Consider the following 23,988-nt stretch of genomic DNA (forward strand, 5'->3'; position numbering starts at 1 on the left):
CCACTGTGCCTTCTTGCACACTTATCTTCCTCCACAACTTTACAGCCACATTTGTGCAGGCTACTGGAAGGTTATCCAAACAGGATTATTTTTAGAGCCATGCAAAGTCTGCTGGATTTGGTAAGCCAACATGAGCAATGTCACTGATGACAGCTTGATGCGACAAAGCATCTTGAGCTGGTGGAATTGATTCATTCTTTTGTTGTTGACAAAATAACTTTGGGCCTCTTTAATTGACTCCAAGTTGCTTACCTTATCAACATGACAATACAAACAGCTTGAAGTGTTTACTGTCAATAGTCATTGGAGTATGGCATTGTGGAGAAATGCATCAGTAAGCAGTGACATCAGAAAACAGTTTCATTGCTTCTCATTGTATTTTCTTTCCTTTTACAAAAAGGAGGGGGTTGTATCACAACTAACAAAGAAGATAGTGCAGAAGATTTTCCCAGAATGTTACAAAGTGTTGATGTGAATGATTACTGCACTCACACCTATGTATTTTTGGACATTTCTCCTTTTAGTATGGGCTAACAGTTCAACTGTATTGTCGCATACACACATCACACAGGTGTTGTAAACTTAACTTTAGTTTCTGTTTGTAATAAAGGACCTTGTTCTCAGAGGAACCTGGAGACCATGCATATGAAAACTGAGTCCAGAAGTTACCTCCTGTACATATGATTAATACTTAACTACTCTAATAGAACAATCAGTGTATCATGTTCAGAAAGCAACATGCTTCACAATACACCACAAACTCATTTTACTGTATAATCATTTGATGTATACAAGTGCTGCAAGTGTACATGGTTAGGTGTTAACAACATTTGACACTGTTACACAATACAAGAGGCTGTAGCAGCCCATAGCAGTACAAGAATAAGCTTGTTGAAAATTTCTCTTGCTAACTACATATACAAGAATGTTAATTGAAAAAATTAGTTAAAATTTTCCGCCTACACAATATACATATACTACAAGGGTCCTCATCTCGCCCACTCGCTGTTGTTGGTACGAGGCTTGGGTAGGTCTCCAAACATTTCTGTTTCCTGATGAACACTAAGTGCTAGTGCCTTTATAGATGCAGCCATCTGACTAGGAGCAATGTGAACCTGTATGGCAGTAAGAGAATATATTTAAAGTGTGGTCTTATACCAGAGTAGACCCAACCACCATGGGAGTTAGGACCCAAACTGAAGTGCCCTTGTTATAAGGTGTCCAAATTTCAACACGCATGTACATTTACGAATTTGGGACAAGACAACAAAGTGTCCTGATTATTAAACACTATGTGACAAGTCTTAGCCAAAACTTGCAGATTCACCATTCCAAGTTTCTTTATAATGCCCAGTACAATTTACAGTGCACAAGGAATGGGTTACTAAGGTTTCAGCCTAGTGTGTTGAACAGTTTTGGAATTATAGCACTAGACAGTAGGTCATCATGCAGTTAGTACAGCAAGCTACAGACACTTAAAGAATTTGCAGCCACAATTTGTGTGTAAATTGGTTTACAAGTTGGGACTTGTTTTACGTAAGTGTTCACCGTTAGTCAGTAAATCTACCTTGGGTATGGTACTAACACAAGCTGGAAGGCATTTCTAATAACTATCTTGCACTGAACTGTGAACAAAATCATGTCCTCTGGGCTACAGAAATGAATCACGATAAACAAACAAAACAAGATGATTTATAGCCACTTGTTTCATTGAGCAAAGCGAATAAAAACCTTCACATCGAACATATCACCATTATGTCACAAATAGGATCACATATCCCAACTATTGAGGTTACCAGGTGTCACTTTTAATGGTGTGAATATTTTGTACCTTTTCATCACGATATTCAGTTGGCTGCTGCTGTTGGTTACTATATGACCTAAACATCGGTACTGATATTGGTAGAGAATGGGCCACGTTGACCGGTTGTGATGAGTGAGTTAGTGAAGAGTGAGTTAACTCCTCCCGATAGGAATCTGTAAAGGGTATAACTCAACAATATCCACTAGTAGATGATATACAACCCACCATCGGTGCTAACACTTTCATCATCATCATCTGATTGAATGAAGTTGGCTGGCTGGTCATCTTCATTGAACCCATCCAGACCGAATAATGCTGTAGGAAGGGGAAGTGTAGCTCATGTCCTAAAGCAATACACAATCCAACTTACCATCATCAAAGCTGTCTTGTTCAGAAATAAATCCTTGATCCTAGAGTGAAACAACAAACAATTTTATCATGTAACTCATCCAAACACTATCCAGTACCTTAGTGATGACTGGTTTATCTTCTAGTGTAATAGTAGTCACTTGTGGTTGTCTACCAGGACTACTATCACCACTACTACCATGACTGAGTGATGGTGACTGAGTACCATGATCTAGTAATGATGGACCTGAAAAACATAAGAGTATAATATCAGCATGTGCAGCATGTGCAGCATGTACACAAAGAACACATCCAACTAGACAGATCTTAACAGCATCATGGGGCGAGCCTGAGCGAGTAGAATTGTTTTTGTGCATGACTGAAGATTAGGTATACTATGTTGTGTGTTGGTATGGAAAAGAATGAGCAAGATTGCTTCACATTTAACAATTGCAACGAATCCATGATAATATGCATGAAATTCTGTCATTTTAACAATGCTTCTTGGATGATTAAACCGTGTGCAGTGTTGGTGGTACTGGTGTCATGATCTATTTTGAGTACCACTACTAGCTACTTTGAGTGAGTGTCACTACAACCTCGAGGGATTAGCATTGTAAACTGTTCTTCGCTGTTATAAGATGAATCACTGGTGTTGTTCTGTAAATAATTCATCTCTCCTGTGCCTGTCATGCTGTTGTCTCATAGATCTTCTTAATTCTGCTTGTTTAGGCATTTATTTTTGCCTCATGTCCGATCTGTCACATTCCTCTCTTCTAGCATGCACTCCTCAATTCTGCTTCTTCTGGTGTTTCTCTTTCCATTTACAATCTATTAAGTTCGCTGTGAAGCATATGGAGCGATTAAGCTCTGTCATCATCTATGTCGTTATGGATGATACACGAAAAGTTGAGGAATATGTACGTATCAGCTTTAAATGGAGCGTCCATGTCATCATAGATACAGTACATATGTACCAGCCTTACTACACTTTCCAATACCTTTGTCTACGTCTGTCGTCTTGACTTTCAAAGAATCGTTCAACAGCAGCATATTTTTCTAGTTTCAACATCCTCTTGTTTTTTGTTTTGTTTTTGTTTTTCCCATTGTGGGATGTAGACATCGTACGTAAGTGCTCCGTACCTGTTTGTACTTGTTTGAATTTGCATTGGCAACCTGCTTATGTGGGGCTCGCTCAGGCTTGCCGCAATTATCCCACATGTTCTATTCTAAATCTTCTGGACTTATCCCTGTTTCTTGTAGACTATTCTAAACCTGGGCACATCCCCGGGTCACATGTACTGTAGCATGTATACAGATGCACACTATGCATGCATGCATGCATGAACTACCATACAATACATTACACTACACTACACATAAAGATTCAATAGTAATGTCACACAGGTAACATTGTATACAAGACGACTACACACCTGATTTAATCACTTCTGTTACACTGTGAGTTTGTTCTTGTCTTTTCTGATCATCCTCAGTAGCAGCCTCTGATAAGGCACTAGCTCTAGCCTTAGCCAGCGATCTACAGTGACCACACACAACATACATAAAATTCTAATTCAACACTTAATAATCCAATACAGTTTGACAGTAAACAACACAATTAACGCAAAAAGGTTAATGTAATTAATGGACTTGTTATTTGTTGACATAGTCCAGTTGATAATCCATTTAGCACATTAAATTACCACTTTACCAGTTATAAATACCACAATCTTTTCACATGTTACATGTTAGTGATGAAGCCTCCCTCACATTAAATGAGATTAACCATTCAACAACTAGTACACAATTGTATACCATAGTAGAGGAGATGAGTGCTTTGTGAGCATAAGTGTGTTGTGCATGTTGTACTACTATAGATATTATACCTGAATAGTAATCCTCTTTCTTTGTGGGCCTTGCTGCGTAACTGTGCAAAGGCTTCCCTTTGTTCCTTTTCATATTTCCTGCAAGTATGAAACACAAGATTACAAGCACAATACCCACACTACTTGTATTGTTCATTATAACAATCGTTACAGAAGATGTAGGATATTGGACATTATTATATGAAATTGTTGGATGACATCTATTCAAAGTGAACTAACACAGTCACAGTAACAAGGCTAAGTGCAATAGATGATGAAATGTCTAACATGACTGATGAAAGATGCTTGGTTTGTGCTAACCATGAGTCCATGACAGTCCAAACAGTCAACATCAGATAAAATATCCTTCATTATTGTGACAGGTGAACAATATTGAATTATTGTAATTTTTACTAGTTTCAACTTACATTGCAAAAGCTGCTGCAACCTCTTACTCAAAAAAGCAGCAAGAAACACATACAGATGGCACTCACACGCAGTATACCAACTTAGTGATCCACAAATAGATATGTTAAGGACCTATTGCACTAACTCTTAATTCTGCGAAAGCACAATGTACACTACTGATGTAGCCAGCTACATGTGATACAGATGGATGAAGTTGTGTCAGTAGTTACACATATTGTATAGTAAAACATCTGGCTTCATATCATTGGGGACAAGAAACACTGATGAATCAAGCTTTAAAAAATCAATAGAGTGATTAGAATCATGTGCAATATGCCATAGATAATGAAGACTCCACAGTGGAATAAACAAAATTTGTCTACTAGTATGCTCTATAGTGTTTACATTATTCTTACCTGTAACAACTCTAGATCTGCCATGAATAAATAAAAACAAGAGTGGACGTTAATTATGAACGAATAAAATATTTACCTAAGAACAGCCAAAACACTTTATATTACCATTCCTAAGTACACAATCACTACAATCCTAACTAGCTAGCCATAGGTTGTTTTAGGATGCAGTTACCCTGTCCTGTTGCTTTATGGTATATACCCTGCAGAGTTGTTACAAGCAAGGATTATTATAAAGCAGAAAAGGTTTGTATATTATACCATGGAGTCTTCATCTTTAGTATAAAATAGTGCTTGTATGTGATTCCAAAAGAACACCGTCCTGGCTGATTGGAAGATCTGGGTTTTCCATATTCCAAATATAGCACTTTTGATACTCCTCCTACTACAGATGCAAGTGTCACATATCACACTGCTCTAAAATATTTAACTTCAGGGGTGACTATTAGTTGACACAGAGAGTACTAATGAACTTATACAATTACTGAAACAATTGACAAGTGTCTCAAGACAAAAGAGTTAGTTCACTTATCAGCAGTCCTGTTAAGTTGGGCTTCACTGAGGGTACCAGTTAACAGTACATTACCAGGTGTAAACAAATCTGTAACACTTTCTCCTACCTTGGAAACACAGCTGTGCTAAGAAGCTGGAAACAGCTGTGCTAAGAACTAATAATGCAACATGCCCACCAAACATTTCTAACTAAAACTGTTATCAAGACACAGATATTTTAGACACTTACAATATTCTTTGCTCTAATGCTACCTCTTCATCGTTAAGAAAAGATTTCATTTGTTGGTGTAGCTGCTTCATGACTGGATCCTTGTTACCGAAGGACATTGAAAATACTAGAAGAATAAATCCTTATTATACCAACAGCACAAGCAGTGCTACAAACATACAACACCTAACTCTATACTGTACTAACTCCATAGGTTTGCCACATACATACAATGTTATATTTACTGCAATAACTACAAACCTATAGTGGTCTTGCTTCAATCTAGCAAAGGTTACGAAGCACAACCAACCAGTCAGTAGCCAACTCTAGTATTCACACTAAGCCACAGGGAAATTTGTCACCTCAAAGACATGGAGTTTACACTTTAGTGGTAAAAGGGTAGCTGTTAATTGGAGCCTTGTCCTTTGGACTAAGTTATGATATTTGCGTGTATGCTAACTAAAGTGATAAGCAACAAACAAGCTGGTACCTCTTTGACGTTCTGCAGTCTCTACTTCATCAGTTGGTATCTCATTGAGAACTACATTGAACACAGTTGAAAATTTTCTACTCTGCCATAACTCATGAATCTTGCTTGAATCAGTCTACACAGCACATAAAAGGAATGTCAGTAATGCTTCCACAAACTAATAGTTATGCACATATATATGAAAATTAACAGGTGGTAGCTTTCAAATTAAGCCACAGTCATTTCATTAACAAGGCTGGATGGAACAATGAAGCCATGCAGGTGAAATGTTGACTAAACAACTACATTTCATTATGGAGTTGAAACATTAGAAATTAGCAATAATTACTTAGCAGCTTATCCACATAACTCAAACCAACACTGTACACAGTAATGTATAAATGGCCTCCCAAGAAGTGTACAATATAATATTTGGCAACAAAGAAAACAAAAACATCTCCTGCTTATCAAGAAAGCCAAAAAAGCAATGTTGGTTTCCTTTCTGTAGAGCAAATGATTTTAAGACACATCATGTTACACTTTTGATACAATAAAAAAGCTTTTTGAGCAGGTAGCTTAGAATAATACTACACTTGACTATTATTTAAAAACGGACTGATCATTATTAGTCAATAGCACATGGAGTCTGAACATTGGCAGGAATTTTGTTGTAAAAGAACTCGCCAATTCACCAGATTAAATTCCTTTTCACCAAACAAATCATGAATATGGTATTGAACAGCATCATATGACAATGATTATAATGTCCAGTTTATTATTGCATCATCACTAGCACTGACCACATGAGAGTCACATGCTAACCACAAGGTGAGCACACCCCCACCACACCGCAATATTAGAGACACAATCACTTTGTGTAGACATACAATGCTAGGGCAGTCGAGCATAAAGCCATGTAGTAGTCACTAATAAGGTACCTGCTACAACTACTGCATCTCACCATGCTCAAGAGTGCTAGTTAAAAAATATGACATTGCCAGAAAAAGCTGTTCAACTGAAGTATAAATTAGAGCTGAGCGATAGTACAACTATCACTATTCATGACTGATAGTAACTATTATATCACTATAGCGACAGTATCATGATATTACTACTACTTATCAAAGATACTCAACCTCATACCACATATCTGCCTATCTAACACTGTATTGGTAAAAATTGTTATGTATTACAGTTGAAATCTTTGTTGTACATGCTCTACTGGGCTTTTACAGTTACTTTAACTTTAACAATATCATGTTTACTTCTTTTTTTTTTGACTAAGCACAGATATGCATAATTTATCATGATAGTATGATACCATACTATCATAATCACAATTGTTACTCACTATCACGACAATCAATAGATCACAACCATCGCTCAGCTCTAGAATAAATTATCAGCCTGGCCAATGCCTAACATATTTAAACTCTAGTGCAGCAATGACCTCAATACAATGTTGACACATAAAGGCGTCTCAACTTGCAAGCCACAAATATTATAACTTTCTATTTACTGCATGTAACCTTATTTAACAGAAGACAACAAGGTGACATAACAAGCAGGTCTTTACTCATTAGGAAGCCATGCAAGATGCAGTCAATTAGACTAACAAGTGTCTAATGGCTGTGTCAAAACAGCTGACTAGGCTCATTACTCTACCCATCCTTTCTTGGTAATAATAATATCAAAGGGTCAGGTAATTATGTCACACACAATTCTGAGATCTATGCACTAATACAGAGAAGGTAAGACTATTAGGTCACATTGACCTTCTACTTGTAACATCTGGTTGAGCCACAACATTTGTTTCTGTTTCCAATATGTTATACTGCAGCACACACACACACACACACACACACACACACACACACACACACACACACACACACACACACACACACACACACACACACACACACACACACACACACACACACACAGGTGTTCAAATTGGAAGCAAAATGTGACATGTGTTGTTTTGGCACTTGATGACTTACTTCGATTTTGTCTGTGACAAATACTTTGCTGTCTCCCTTGACACGGTGTACCACGTGTGTGTTAGTATTGCAGTTGGCACATTTGTGCACTATCCAGTCTCCTGATTCGTATGTCTGCATCAAACAGCTGTGAGCCTGAAGGAGAATGGCCCACGAAGTTTATATCACAAAAGCCAGCACACATGCACTTACCACAGTTATGCCTGCCACTCCAAGGTTCACCTCATACAATTGTTCAAAAGTTGATGACTTTTTGATGTTCATCTGCAGGTCAGAAGGTTTCACTGCAGTCCCAAATTTCACCTCTTTATTGTCAAGGTGTACAGTGACATTAAGACATTGACAAGTCAGTTCTGCCATCTCTATCAGAACACTATATGAAATATTGCAAACATTTGAGTTTCAATTACCCTTCAATGAATTTAGAAAATACAATTCTAATTGAAGATATAAGAACAATGTAGATAAAGGAGTCAATGACCTTACAGTTGCACATCTTACTACCTTTTTCCGCGAGTGATTTACCGCACAATAATAAACGCGGAAAAACACAAATGGTGGGAAAAGGGCGTGTAATCCAAAATTAAAACACCACAACCGCAAATTGCTGAGCCCTGCACTAACCAACTCGACAAAAAGACAGTAACGCTAACAGTAAATGTTAACACGGACATCAAAAGTTGCCGTTACACTCCATTTAACAGCTGTTATGCGCGCAACAGAGATAGCCAGAAAACTTCAAAAGCTAGCCATTTGCTGTACGCTAAACGCAGCATACACCAACTACTGAGTAGACAAACACTTTTTAGAAATACAGGTTAGAGGAAACGAACTTCCATTCACATCAAGGACAACTAAGAATTAACATTCATTTTACTCACCGGTAACGATTGAATATCAATCCACAAAGTAGGAATACAACTGCAAGAAGACAGTTAAAGCATAAAAGTCTCCACTGGTTTATATAGAGGAGATTGTCGGCCAAATTAACCAAGGTCAGGTTAGTTAGATTACAATTTCCGGATATCCGCTTTTGTAAGCAGAGGCCACGCGCATTCTAATCAAAGCGCCGGGGACAATGAAGATCGAGATTTTGTTATTGTATTTGCTTGTCTCTAGACTGGACTCAGTTCCGGTGCGTGATCGGGACGAGGATGATGCAACTGATGAAAGACACGAGTTTGGTCCTCCAGATCATATCGACGGACTACCCCTGGAGAGAGATGGAGACCTAAACACGGTTAGTGAGCCAATAGCACCATATATGTATGTGTGCTTACAACGTCGTATTGTTCGTGCTGTAATGTAAACACACAGCATACAAATACACTCACATCTGACATTCCAGTGTTATGAATCATGACAAAGAATGGTGAACTGTGAGTCTGTGCCATGGTTTATAATGGGGTATCTTAACTATGTGTTCAGATGGGCAGCCTATCACAGAACCATCAACAAATTCATTTGTGTTTTATGACAAGCAAGTGTGTTGTTTGTATACATTTGTTAAATGATCCAGATATGTAGCATTGTTGCAATTACAAATCACTAGAAAATACGGCTAGAACATTGAGTGGTAAAATATGCATTAGCCTTGTTAACATTGTGCTGTATTGTAGTGAAGGATAACAGGCTAGTGACTCAGTTAGGAGCTAATTATATGCATTGCCTGGTTACTGCTTTAGCTGGGTGCATGCTCATTACAAGTATGTAATAGTATCTGTTACTTAAAAGTCCCAAGGTAATAATGCCATGTTATTTTGGGACTGTTAAAGTAATACATGGTCATTTTCCCAATTCTTTCTGTGTTCCAATTAAGTGTGGGTGCATACGTGCATGTGTGTGTTTAGTCATAGATGATATACCTCCTATCAGTGTTTGGGGTAAGTAACACGTAACCCCCAACCCTGTAACCCCCAACCCTGTAACCCCCAACCCTGTAACCCCCAACATATTATGTAACAGTTACATAATATTATTACTTTTGTGGTAACTAAGTAATATAGCGAAATACACTATAAAAACAGGTAATGCAACTCAAGTTACTTTACTTACAAATGTAATGCGTTATATAATATAGTTACTGTAATGAATCTATTATTATGTAATATTATTACTACAAGTAACAAAGTGATCCACTGAGTAGCGCCTACCCACAACAAAGTAATGAAACCTACTGAATGAAGCTTATTTTCACCAGCTTTTTACTTATAACCAAGATTTGCTCATTGTTCAACAACACAATTATGTCACGTGATAAGGTGGTAGTTTCACACGTGACAGCTTAAAGCTGTGGACACAAAGTAATATAATATGTAATATTATTATAGTTACTTTATTTTATGGGTAATATGTAACCAAGAGCTCATAATACTCTTGATGTAACTGTAACTAAATAGTTCAGTTGCAGGTAATATATGTAACTAGTTACTTTTAAAAAGAAACTGTCCCACACTGCCCCCTATGGATATGAAACTAATCATGTGTGCATATATTTTCTGCAGAGGGAGGGCAGTTGTTCAACCCTGGTTTTGTGCCTGAAAAATAATCCTTTTGTTCGTTGCTATGTCAATTTGTAAATATTTACATGGTTTGTAATGGTTATTCGATGAATTATTTCACTGGTAAAAGTTATGGAGAAATACTGGTTTCTGTGCTTAATTTCTGGTGAGCCATTTTGTGTACGCACCTTTTCAGCTTCGAAGAACTACCAATTTTTGCTTACATGTTCTTTTGTTGTAAGGACTAAGGAGTGTTCTGGATTGTCTATTGAACGGTTTCATGATATTTCCAATTTTATTCTCAATTTTCTTCACATATAATAATCCTACTGAATACGCTGCCACAAAATAAATACACACTGCAAGTCCCTCACAAAGATGTCAAGGCGCTGCCATCATCAATAGGATATGTAAATAAAGTTGATGGCTATTTCAAAGGGGGCACAAAATCATGGTGGAACAGGTGACAGTTATTAGTTTCATATCCATAGGGTCTTATATTATCTGGTATAGTGTATGTGTTGTGTATGTGTGTATGTGTATGTGCACGCACACTCACGCGCGCGCACACACACACACACACACACACACACACACACACACACACACACACACACACACACACACACACACACACACACACACACACACACACACACACACACACACACACACACACACATACACACACGCACACACACATATACACACACATACACACGCACAAACCTGCGCCAGATAATATACATAAGCTAAAAAGCAAAGTAGCCATGCAAAGTACCGCCCAGCAAATCAGCACTGGGATGCCTGTGCACTACTTAGCCGCTTGAACCTTGTGCAGACAAATCCTCCTGGGACAACAGCCATAGCAACTGAGCATAACCAGGAATCGAACACACACACACGCGCACGCGTACATGCACAAAGCCTTTGATGCCTTATTATGCTTAGTTGCTGTGGTTTGAGCAAGAAACTTCACTCACATTCCCTATCTGGTGTCTACTGGGGAAGCAGCTGTAACATCAAGGGGCATATGGTGTTTATCGGGAAGCAATTGCCAACTGTCCATGTGTCACATAACAGATCAGAAGTGGGAGTTTGGGTGCCCACACCCTTCACCTGTGGGATGTGACATAGCCTCCTCATGACACAGCCTCCTCCACAACTAGTCTCGCCTCAAGAGGATTTGTCTTCACTGACTTGTAGCACTTGAGAAATGTACAGGCGTCCCTTCACTGGGTATACTTGACCATATCAGTATAGTAGCCGAAGGCTTTGCTTTGTGTGTGTGTGGTGTGAGTGTTTGTGCATGTTAGCTTGCATTATGTATAATGTAGAGCAACTGATCACTTGTTTACAGACTGTTTCAACACAACGTGTTCTGCATTACTGATTTCCATATTGTACCCACAATGCTGGGTCTATCTATTGTTTGGAAACATGTTTTGGGACCTTGTGATATCCCTCAAATGGTATAAGCTGAAGCTTAACCAATACTGCCTCATCGTCATCAGGGAAAATTGAGGCTGGTTTTTGGGTGATGTTTTTTTCATGGGTCACGTCCACTCCTTTTGTGGTCTCTACTATACAGTACTATCACACTGTATGATAATTACAGTACAACGTACATATAGTACACAAGTTCAATGTAAGGATTAATATATAGTGTCATAGTGGGGCATTGTGGTACCTATACAATAGTATATTGCCCTGTGTTCATTTGGCTGTCTGCAGTTAATACCCCATGATCATTCCTATAAAAGATTATCACATTGTGAATTAAAGATTTGGTCAGTAATCAGTGATATTGTTAATTCTTTTTGATGGCAAAAGTGTATCAGACAGGTGTAGCCTATCTTGTGATTATCAAAAAGCTTACACTTTTGGCATTTGATTTATTTTCCATTGTGTGGAGTTGTACATGCATGTGAGTGCTGTCGGTGAACATCTGGTACCCATATCCAAAGGCTCTAATATGCCAAGTGTCAGAAATGAAGTTAGTACCTCATACTATTGTAGTATTCTTATCACACTCTCTTAGTTTGCTTTGTAGCCAAGTACTGTACTGCAATTTAATTTTGTATGTTATACTTGAGGCCACTTTAAAAGGCACGAAAAACTACATATTTATATGTACACACATTGGGGACGTTCCAAATGTTGATTAAAATGTACCTATGAAATGTTTAGACCATTTATTTGTTTATGTTAATAAAGGAATACACAATTCCATACCAATCACAGCACTGATCGATTCACATCAGGCACTTACAATCTATGACTACTCAAACTATTACAGTTCTTGTGGTTTACTCTATACAGCATTTAGACAGTGTTTTTGTTTGTAACAGGAAATGGATGCTGAAATGTTCCTGGGAGACAGGAAGGATGATGAAGCAACAGAATTAGAGGCTAGGGATGAATTAGAGGAGGTGTTTGAGCTAGCAGACAAGGTGAACAATAGTGGGGACCTGATGACAGTTGATGTACTGTATACCGTAGAGTCTGGTTGTTAAGTTGATCAATTTTGCAAATATATTAATAAGCGTTTGTTAGGTGCATGAGCCTATAATAAAAAGCCTCGTTGGAAGTGTTTATGGATTCACTTTCTTGTAGTGGTACCAATATTTGCGGCTTCTCTGCACAAATCCTTAGCATGAATCCATACTGCAGAAGACTGTTTTGTAAGCTTTTTTTCTCTTGTATAGCTGTACCTTGGGTGGGTTGATATAATTATGCTTAACAATCATACTCCACAGGTATTGTGAAGCCATGCATTTATTATTTACACTATTGAGGTCACTGTACTTTGATATGGGAGGTGGAGACATATTGGCTGTTGGGAGAACATGTATAAACAATAAAATTTAACAGAGAGTAGCCAGCCTGCATGCATGCACTCATGTAAAGCAAAGCCTTCGGCTGTTGCTGACCCCACTGGGACACCCGTGCACTACTCAGGTGCTACGAGTCAGTGCAGGCAAATCTTCCTGGGTAAGAACTAGGAGGCTGTATGGCACTTAAAGTCCCACCTGAACCTTTATCCACTATGTGAGACATGGAACAGTTGACATTTGCTACCCCAGGATGTTGATGTTGCAGCTGGGTGGGCTGGTTTCCCGGTTGACATCAGGTCACTACTGTAGGTCTTCCTTTAAACAGCTGAAAACCTCTAGCAGCAGTGCAAAACACAGCCATTACTGCCCAGTGACCAGGTTTACACAGTAATAATAATAACCAGCACTGGGATGCCTGTGCACCATTGAGGTGTTTGAGCCTTGTGTAGACAAATCCAGGGCTAGTAACCCGCAGGAGGACTGTCCAGGCACACACACTCCCATTCACTGCTTTATCAAAAGTTGTATACATACATCTAGCTGCAGGTCATGGAGATTTCCTGTTCATATTGCCATCTTTATGAATAATTGAACATGTTAGACTATTTGTGCACTGCCTTGAGAGATGGCCTAGTTTTTTTGGGGGCAAAACTTGACTACAGTTGGCAAATGCCCACCCATGCCCTACCCCAGCTATGATACTGATGTCAGAGCCCCAATAGTGGTAATACAAAATAGCAAATGATAGAACTGACATTTATGTACAATTTATATGTGTTGTGTATTTTAAAATAATGTCATTTTATTGTATCATTACTTGTAATCTTTTGGTGTTACATTAAGATGGGCAGTCACTTAGTTCATATGATTACTATGCCAACATTCTTGTATTGTGATTGTTTGTAACTATGGTTGCTAAGACAACAATTGGTTGGAGTGGATTGGGATGCAAGGTTCAGGCCAAGGTTGAATTATGTCATCATATTACCTCATATTATGGGCAGTGACATAGTGTGTGTATAGTACTGATACTGTGTACCCCGTAATGTGTCATGGATTATAATGTAAAGTGCATAACCTACAGTGCACAAGTTCAATGTAAGGATCACAAAATTAACAGTGGGGTATTGTGGTACGTATATTACCTTGTGTCCATTTCAGTGGCGTAGCCAAGGGCGGGCCTGGGTGGGCACGTGCCCACCCAAATTTCCCTAAGAGAGCGGCACCCGCTTGCTTTTGTTATTACGAACAAGGGATATGTTTGATAGCGCATTGTAAATCAGCAGTTGACATAGTCCAATGATTACATCACGTGATTCAAATAGTTTAGGCGGGGAAGAAGGAGGAATCCAGTCTATTTTTCACATCTGGAACATTGAATTGTGAGCAACAGCACAGCTATTCTTTAGTTGGCGGGGTGAAGTGACCTAAAGTGATAGACGAAAAGCAGTGTTAAGTGGGTTAGAGGTGAAAAATTGCAATTGGTGGGTGCGATTATCTCAAGAGTCAGGCTGGAGTACAAAGAGTTGTGTACAAATACAAATGAATTAAGACAAGGAGGTATATATAATAAGTTAGTTTCAATTCTTGCTTCTAAATCATTCATGCAGTAGCATTAGACTAGTGAGATAAGCTGCAGGAACAGCAGCATAGCGTATTATTAGCTAGCTAGATACATTTATACACTTTTGAAGCAATTTTTAAGCCAAATGTATGTAGAGTCCGCTAAGGATGGACTCGCATTTTGTGCTAGTTAGTTGCATGGGGTGAAATGTGTGGGTGAGTGCCCACCCATCCATGGAGGCCTGGCTACGCCACTGGTCCATTTGGCTGTCTAGTTAATACCCCGTGATCATTTCCTATAAAAAATTATCAAGTTGTGAATAAAGATTTGTTCATCAATGATATTGTTAATTCTTTTTGATGGCTAAAAGTGTGGTACTTATTCCTATTCTGTAGTGATATTCAACAGGTTGTTTGGAATGTCCAGTGTACTAACAACTCATCAATGATTCTTCCAGGTTTCCTGTTGTACAGGTACCACTCAAAAGAACATAGTGAACTGTTTAAAGTGAATATGTTGTGGCAATTTTGTGGGAACTGAGTTTGGTGAACAAGCAGCGCTTTTTCTAATCTGCATCTGGTACTATCCCATATCACAGAACTATTTCTCACTAAAATCATATCAAGTCATCATCTGCCAAACTTCCTACTATATAAAATATAAACGTAGAAATTTTGATTACAGTAGGAATCATACGTACAGTAGCTAAAGAAATCTGTTAGCAGTTGAATACACTATCATTATTTTAGTCATGTCTTGAAAAGGGAAAGGTGTTATCTGTATCCTTGTCCATATAATTTTGTAATTTGTGGATGTTTTATATCCTTTTATGAGGTAAAATTGTGGACGTTGTTTTTATCTTGTTGTATTGTGGTTTATAGTATTGTGTTATATATATATCATGAACCACAATAGTGAGTTCATAATAGGAATATGATTGTCTATGTATTTTTTATTTTTTTGCCAAAATATTGTAACATGTTACACATGTTTACAGAACTCTGATGAGCTGCTGTCACTAACTGAGTTAAAGGAGTGGATCCACAGCAATGTATGTGATTGTATGTGGTGACTTCTGTTATACGTATTCTGTAGAACATAAAAATGTATTGAAATAAGTTGTGGTCTCTGTTATGTACATAGTTTACATACATGGTTACAATCACATTAGGACAACTTATTTTTGGGGCACGTGAATCTGTTCTGTTGTCTTAGCACATGTGTTAGTGTTTCTGAGGGTATGTATGTCCACATGTGTGTATTATAATGGTTGATTCACCTGTAAGAAGGGTGTGTGAATTCTGTTTTTATTCAAAAGGTTACCTGAAATTGTTAAGAAGTTTCATGCAAAATTTTTTGTGCACGTTTTCGTACCATGCACTACAGTTGTGTAAGGTTAATAGCCATGGTCACTAACATTCAGCTAGGAAGAGCATACTGCTACTTTGCAAAATTAGCTGCTATCTTAGTATGAACTTGTACCCTTCAGTATTTATATGGGTTTTTGAATGCCTGACTTCGTTTACCCATCCTTTGGTACTTTTATCCACTTGGCACTTCTCAAACATGTCATTTCAAGAATGAATTTCTTATCATGTTTTCCATTTCAATCATTCCCTTGCCATCAGGACATTCAGATACAGGCCACTCCACAGCTCTTATCCAAGTGTGACAATAGTTTAGAGTTGTGATGTAGTTACTATCCCTAGGATGGCTGTTATATGAGCCATAGCTATACTCTTGATGGTATGTATTTCTTAGAAAAATTTCAATGACTTTGCAGTGCTATGCACATGTGCACTAGAGCAGATAATGAATTTGCTGCTCGTGTAGAAGAAATACCTTATTTTACTGGTTATATACTGTCAAGAGTTAATAATAGTGAGGTACGTAATGTATAAACCTCTCTATTATTAACTCTTGATACCTACCATATAGCCAGAAATTTTCAAGGGATGAAACTTTTGGCGAATTTTGCAAGTAATGATAGCCTCACGAAAAATATAATTGAGAAATGTTTGAGGTTTATACTTATAGCTGGGTATATCCATTCACTGGACTGGATTACTGGACTGGATCACTGGACTGGATTACTGGACTGGACTACTGGACTGGACTACTGGACTGTATTACTGGACTGGACTACTGGATTCAGATTTTTTCTGTTTTCTTATGTTTTTATCACTAAACTTAACTAAAAAGTATTTTAGAAACTGACACCATTCACCATGAGACATAAAACTTATTTGCACTAAAACTTTAGTGCAGTTTGTTATCAAAAATAATTACCTACTGCTAGCAATGTTTCAAGCACTGTGCAATGTTAACACTACTAACGCATCTGTATGTATTCTCTAGCATTCTTTTGTAAAATAGTGCACCATCTACGTATACATTTTACAACATGCAATTACATTATGTTACTGTAACATAAAAATCACCTATAGCCTGTGTATTCACTTCAGCTTTGCTGGCTCTTTGGTTTATAATGTTTGTAAATAGCAACAAGTGTGCAGTGGTACATATTAAGCTTCCCATGCAATGCACACACTTTCAAACAGGAAGGTAAGGTTACACGTATTTGCAGTGAGTGTAACAAGAGTAAAATCAAAGTCATACAATTAAATAGACCACCAAAACTATAGCACTTTTTCAAACATACTTAATAAAGCCTTAATAAAAATAAGAATAGACTGTATGTGCACGCCTTGTTTTTTTTTTTTTTTTTTTTTTTTTTTTTTTTTTTTAATATGACAATGAGAGCCTCAGTAGCCCCATGTGCACTCTATGTTATCACTTTTAGTGGACGAAAAAGGTGTTTGTGGTTGAAAAAATGTGTTTTAACAAATTTCATGTGAGTCCAGTAGTCCAGTCCACTAGTCCAGTCCAGTGAATGGATACACCCCTTATAGCTATTACCTTATTAAACCGTTTTCTAGACTTTTGTGAAATTAAAAGCATGAAAATTGTATTTTGTGAAAGTTTCATCCCTATACAGTATGCATGTGTAGCTACATATTTGTAGACATGGTTCAATGCTACAGTGATGTGATGTATGACATGATTGTTATCCTACATGTTTGCTGTAGGCAATGAAACATCGTAGAGATTCACAGGAGTACAATGCCAACAATTTCAAGCACACCGATCTCGACCACAATGGATATGTAGAGTGGGAGGAGTATATCAGACCAGTGAGTGTTCAGTGTGTGTATGTCATCTTAAAACGAGTGATGGTTTTCTATCACCCACCTTTCTCCTTAAAGGCTGTTTGGTACTATATCTGTATGTGTTATCTTCAAGGCAGATAATGTATTCATAAAAGAGTAATGATGGTGTCATGTGAAAGCTCAAGCAATTAATCATGGCAACTCAAGCGATAGCTGTTAGTATTGTCACTGCATCAATGGCGAGGGTACCATGTAGCTACATTAACTATCAGTAGTCAAGCTCCTTGCAGATGCCTTAGCCATGAAGAATTTGAAAATTTCAGAGATTGTCTGGTTTCGGCTGTGGTAGAATGCTCCAATCTTTGTCAGAATATTTAAAGTTGCATAGGATCACAATTCTGCAGGTCTTCTCTTGTATCTCCATGTTTTTGCAATTTCAAACTTAATTCTCTTCAGTTTACAATGCTGATGATTGTGGAGAATTTAGACAGCAACCTGACTGTTTATATCTCAAGTACTTCTCAAAAGAGCCATGATTCAGCTGCTGAAGGAAATGCAAATGTTAACGTTACTAAGCTTAACATAAGCTGCTAGCTATTTGGCAGATTTATATTTGACCAATTTCAGTGCTTATTCATCAACTGTCAAAATTCTGCTTGTACAGTATAGAGTAAAAGCTTCTGATTGTGTTATCTGGTGATTCCTACCGTAAATCAAGAAAATTTTGGCGTAGAAAATTTTCGTCTATTAAAATTTTGCTGAAACATATTTTCGTTGCTAGCATAATTGACGAAAATTTTTTGAAAGGTATAATTATTCGTATAGTTAAAATAGTTCGTTGTTTTAATTATCTTTGATACAGCCAGTGACGAAAAATTTTAGACGACATATTTACTATCAAGTTGTGTACCTTGCTAAATGGTTAACGTACTATGCTTTTACTTTTTCTTTCGCTCCAGATAAGAATTTAGAGCTATGATATAACTTCTTTTTATATTTGTAGATTAAAGACCACATAAAAGAAGTTCTCTCAGAGGAGAGAAAAGAGAACCCTGAAGTTCTAAGGGACGGGCGACCAATATCATTAGAGGAAGGTAGTCATGATGTGTACATTCCGCTTTGTGAAAAATTACTTTCTTTTCAGTGGGTAGCTGTAGTCATGTATGTGGTCACATATCACTTCTGCACTGCTACTATAGATTGTATGTATGGTGCCTCCACCTTCAGGCCACTGCTTGGTTGTGTCTAGAAGTACATGTATGCATATGTGTAGCAGGTCTAGTATTATAACAAGTGTTTTAACTGTCCTGTTGAAATTTGTGATTGTGGTTTTGCTTTACTCATTGACCCCATTACTTTAGTGATGATGCATAAATTAATTTGTACACTCCAGGTACTTAGAGTGTAGAAATGATGTGGAAAAGCTCTTGGAATCCTGTATATGTTCAGCTAACTATTTTCAATGAATCTGTATGCTTTACTAATATTTGTGATCTCTTTAGAATTTGAAGAAATATTTAACAGTACGGAAGAGCGAGATAAACATTTATGGAAAATGGCTGATGAAAACAACGATGGTCATCTTGATGAAAAGGAGTTCTTACCCTTCCAACATCCTGAACACAGTAAAATCACAGTAAGACATATGGGGTATACGTGAGAGTTGCCATCACTTGTTATCTGCAGATACGTACAATGGTACGGGATCTCATTAAACTGCTAGATGAAGACAAGGATGGTAGATTGAGTGAAGAGGAGTTTATGGAGTATTACCAACGAAGGAGTTTACAATTTGACAAGGTATACACTCATAAACATGGTACGTAATGTTCAACTTGATATGCTGTACATGTAATGTTGATGATGAGGTGAAGTGTTGCTTGTTTGTGTATAGGATGATAAGGCAGCTAAAGAAAGGAGAAGGAGAGAGTTTCAAGAACACGTTGACAGCAATCAAGATGGTGTAGCTGATCAGGTATGCATTATTACTATTATACTTATAAAATAAAGTAGGCGATAAAAAAGTAGTTAACAAGAGAAATGAATGATTCCAACATTGTGTCTACTATCTATGTGAGGAAATCCCTACTTTGGCAGATTATTGCAATTAGTTCATTTTTCTCATGGAGTTAAATCATCATCCATATCACTGCTTTTTATCATTTAGATCTACTTCAATATTTTATTATGTAATCAGAACATCTATTTGAATATCAAACATGGCTGTTGTATTATGGTGACTGCGTATCTTGATCTCATCTCTGATTTCAATGAGCTAACACAATTGTGTTGAGTAAAAATGTTTAAATACTGTACTTTTATGTGGATCTAGTAGTAGAGGTCCAAATTACAGATAACTAAGGCATACCAAAAATGTAGTTATACAAGTAGCAATATCTTACCGTCTATGAAATATAAAAACTGCTTAGCACTACTACTCCCTCTTACAGTAGCATATTAAGTGTTTTGTAGTGTCTATGTACAAACCTGTAAGGAAAGTGTCAATTAGGGCTGAAAGAAATACAGTTAACCCTTGTTTATCTGATCCTCACTTATCCGTACCCTCGTTTATCCGAAATTGGAAATGACTGTTCTATTAGAGTATTTGTGTATGCTTTATTAGAGCTTTTAAACAGAGCTCTGTATATAAATGTATGGGGTTACCTGAACTATTCACTTCAGCGTTGTAAGTGGGTCAGTACTGTTGACCCGTTTGACCCACTGACCCGAATAGTAATCCGGATGGGACCCGGATCTGACTCGCATGTGACCCAGTTTAATTAAAATAGAGACGTGCCCCAAGGGCTAGATTAAATGTCCACAAGTTCCACTAGTCATCCCCACATTTTTTGCACTATAAAAATTGTCTGCAACAAGTGAGTAGCTATGTATTATTAAGTGGATGTGGCTCCACGTACATATTATTACGTGGGGGTGGCTCCATGTAAGTTTACATGCAGCTACAGAATTTCCAGAAGTTAGTTACTTACATTTCAAGTAGCAACACGGATCTGGTGATGCATGCATGCCCACAGAGCACAGCTGGTATAATTCTGATAAGTGGGCGTGACTCTACATAACCTGCACAGACAGCAAAGCATATTCCTGAATGGTGGGTGTGGCTCCACGTAAGTTTCTTGAGTGTTTACAACTGCAATACAATCAAGCCTTTTAACTTATAGTCACATGTGAGCTCATCCGGGTCAGACCCAGATATTCAGTGAAGTGGATAAGACCCACTTGACCCGGACAAAATGTGACCCAAATGACCCAGATAATCCGGATGACCCGGCCCACTTACAACGTTGATTCACTTATCTGAACTCTTTTGCCATTGCCTGAAACACATTGGGGTTCAGATAACCAAGGTTCTACTGTACAAATACTTGAGTACTCGTTAAGAATTTTGGTACTTGGATAGTAATATTGGTATCTGAGTCCTCGTTAAGATCACATGATCCAGCTCACATGATGCATTTGCCATCAGAGAGTGACACAATGAAGACTATAGAGCTATGGCATAATTGCTTGTCAGGAACACTAACATCAGCACTTTAATACAGAGTGTGTATCATTGTTGTTACTTGAAAAAGCAAGTAGCTAGTATTTGTGAGTACTCGATCATTAACTTTAGAGAGTGCTTGAATACTAAAACACCATGATTGTTTCAGCTCTAGTGTCAATATATAAAATTAATGCCTTGATGATTTCTCTGCATGAAGAAGATGCTGACTAGTAAGATTGGAGATGAAAGATATAAGGCACAGAGGGCTGAATCCCAATAGGCACATGCCACTGATGAGTTTATTATTGTAGTGTAATTTGGTGGGTGCATGATAATATTATGTTGTTTAGTCTTTCAACTGTGGTCAGCTGCTGGCAGGAAAAAATAGTTGTTTTTTTACAATTCAACATTAATTCATAAAGTACACTTTAGGGCAAACAGTGCTTTATTGCCCACAAAGAGTGCTTTATTGCAATAAAGCACTCTTTGCGGTGCAATGAAGCACAGTTGCCCACGTGCTCTAGTGCAGGTTAATAGCCCATGGCGCTCACGCCTGTATGACTAATCACCCAAGCCAGTGAAAGCCGATACCCCTTGCCGCACTGAGTGGTCAATCACCCTAGCCAATACGAGTTCTACCACTAGATTGCTTTTATAGACATACCTAAATGCTTTGATGATGGGTGGGAGAAGGTAGCGTTGCTGTTACGTTTGTTAATGTAAACGGACAAGTCCTACAGATATCACAGAAATACTTCACCATGTGTCACAATAGAATCGATTGTGGGTTACAACCCAAACCTGCCAAAATACACAATGAACGTTTGCCATGCCAAACTATGGTGAACTACACATGGTTACTTTGTTAAACTAGTTTGTGTACATTCAGGCTGCTAATAGTTTGTGCAACGCGTGTTAATTACGAGTTCTAGTGTTTGGTGAAGCTACACGACTAGAAAGTTCCATGAATCATTTAAAGCATCGCCTTGCTTGTGTTATATGAAAAATAAAGCACTCGCCGCTTGGCCTCGGTGCTAATAAAGCACTTGGCTTTGCCTAGTGCTTTATTAGCATCTTGGCCACGCCTCGTGCTTTATTTTTCATATGGCACTCACGGCAATGCTTTAACATATACGTATTGTACAATGTAAATAGAATTTTTCTGATAAAATCATGGAATTTACTTCTGTTCAGGTTGAATTAGAAGAATACATGGACCCGCAAAACATGCAGGTTAGTATTTATATTGTTATTCAAAATATGTACTTCATTGTCTACCACAGCATGCATTCAATGAAGGTATGTTTCTAATTGAACAAGTGGATGATAACCAAGATGGATTGGTATGTAATTCAATCCTGGTATTATGGTAATCATGTAGCTTGTACACCACAGCTATCGTTGGAAGAAATTTTAAATCATGAAGAACTCTTCGTTGGCAGTAGGATATCCGATTCTATATCTAACAATTTGGGCCATGTTGTGCACTGGGAATTATAAAACATTGTTACTGTGTCATTATCCTGATTACATGTTGAATTGATCAACCCTATTACGTTTATGTTAACTATATCTAATCAAAAACAGCCAAGCTGTAAAAAAAGGTGCGGCCCCCAAAAAGGTCATGGTGAAAAAGGATGTGAAATCCAAGGTGGCGGCCAAGAAATGGCTGTGATGGTAGGTTAATGGTTACATTTTAATAACAACAATTCAGGTGAATTTGGTGCCAAGACCAAGCGGCACAAAATTCACCTGAATTCTCGTTATTAAAATGTAACCATTAACCTACCATCACAGCCATTTCTTGGCCGCCACCTTGGATTTCACATCTTTTTTCACCATGACCTTTTTGGGGGCCACACCTTTTTTTACAGCTTGGCTGTTTTTGATTAGATATCACTTCTTTTTGTATTTGTATACTGCAAAGCCGGCCTATGGCTGGCTTTGGGGCTTTTTTAACCCATGTGTTTTTTCTTTACTACAGGAAGAAGAAAAGAACTTAAAGAAGAATTTTAGTACTTCAATTATTTTTGATTTTATTAGTAATTATACAAATTATATACATATATTTATTACATGCCCATTATTCCCCACAGGATATTTTTTTGTAGCTGATCTCTCTACTGGGTGACTTGAAATGTAGCTGAACTATATACAGGATGGTTTCTTTGTAGCTGAACTCTCTACAAAGCAACCTCTTCTAGCTGGTCTCTCTACAGGGTATTTTGTTTCTAGCTGAACTCTCTACAGATGATTTGTTTGCAGCTAAACTCTCTACATGGTGGTGTCTTTGTAGCCGAACTCTCTACATGATGGTTTCTTTGTAGCTGAACTCTCTATAAGGTGACTTCGTCTAGCTGAACTCTCTACAGGGTGA

The 23,988-nt window shown here is 37.8% G+C and overlaps 2 protein-coding genes across 2 annotated transcripts; one reads left to right on the forward strand and one right to left on the reverse strand.

Annotated features, from left to right (window-relative positions):
• Positions 1-761: 761 nt before the first annotated feature.
• LOC136260058 (uncharacterized) lies at positions 762-9,075 on the reverse strand. Its single transcript, XM_066053663.1, has 12 exons — positions 8,916-9,075; positions 8,227-8,407; positions 8,035-8,169; positions 6,053-6,167; positions 5,584-5,689; positions 4,042-4,119; positions 3,589-3,692; positions 2,272-2,399; positions 2,175-2,214; positions 2,030-2,119; positions 1,832-1,977; positions 762-1,115 (listed from the first exon to the last, which is right to left on the reverse strand). The coding sequence occupies exons 2-12, from the start codon at positions 8,392-8,394 to the stop codon at positions 990-992; spliced, it is 1,236 nt and encodes a 411-aa protein (XP_065909735.1). The 5' UTR covers positions 8,395-8,407; positions 8,916-9,075; the 3' UTR covers positions 762-989.
• LOC136260059 (45 kDa calcium-binding protein-like) lies at positions 8,684-23,183 on the forward strand. Its single transcript, XM_066053665.1, has 11 exons — positions 8,684-9,274; positions 12,887-12,988; positions 15,934-15,987; positions 18,026-18,130; positions 19,110-19,200; positions 19,609-19,742; positions 19,793-19,906; positions 20,001-20,081; positions 22,806-22,844; positions 22,895-22,954; positions 23,007-23,183. Exons 1-11 carry the CDS (start codon positions 9,113-9,115, stop codon positions 23,109-23,111), a joined length of 1,047 nt encoding a protein of 348 aa, XP_065909737.1. The 5' UTR covers positions 8,684-9,112; the 3' UTR covers positions 23,112-23,183.
• The last annotated feature ends 805 nt before the right edge of the window (positions 23,184-23,988 follow it).

This window comes from Dysidea avara, chromosome 7, assembly GCF_963678975.1.
Source record: "Dysidea avara chromosome 7, odDysAvar1.4, whole genome shotgun sequence".
Lineage (NCBI taxonomy): Eukaryota > Metazoa > Porifera > Demospongiae > Dictyoceratida > Dysideidae > Dysidea > Dysidea avara.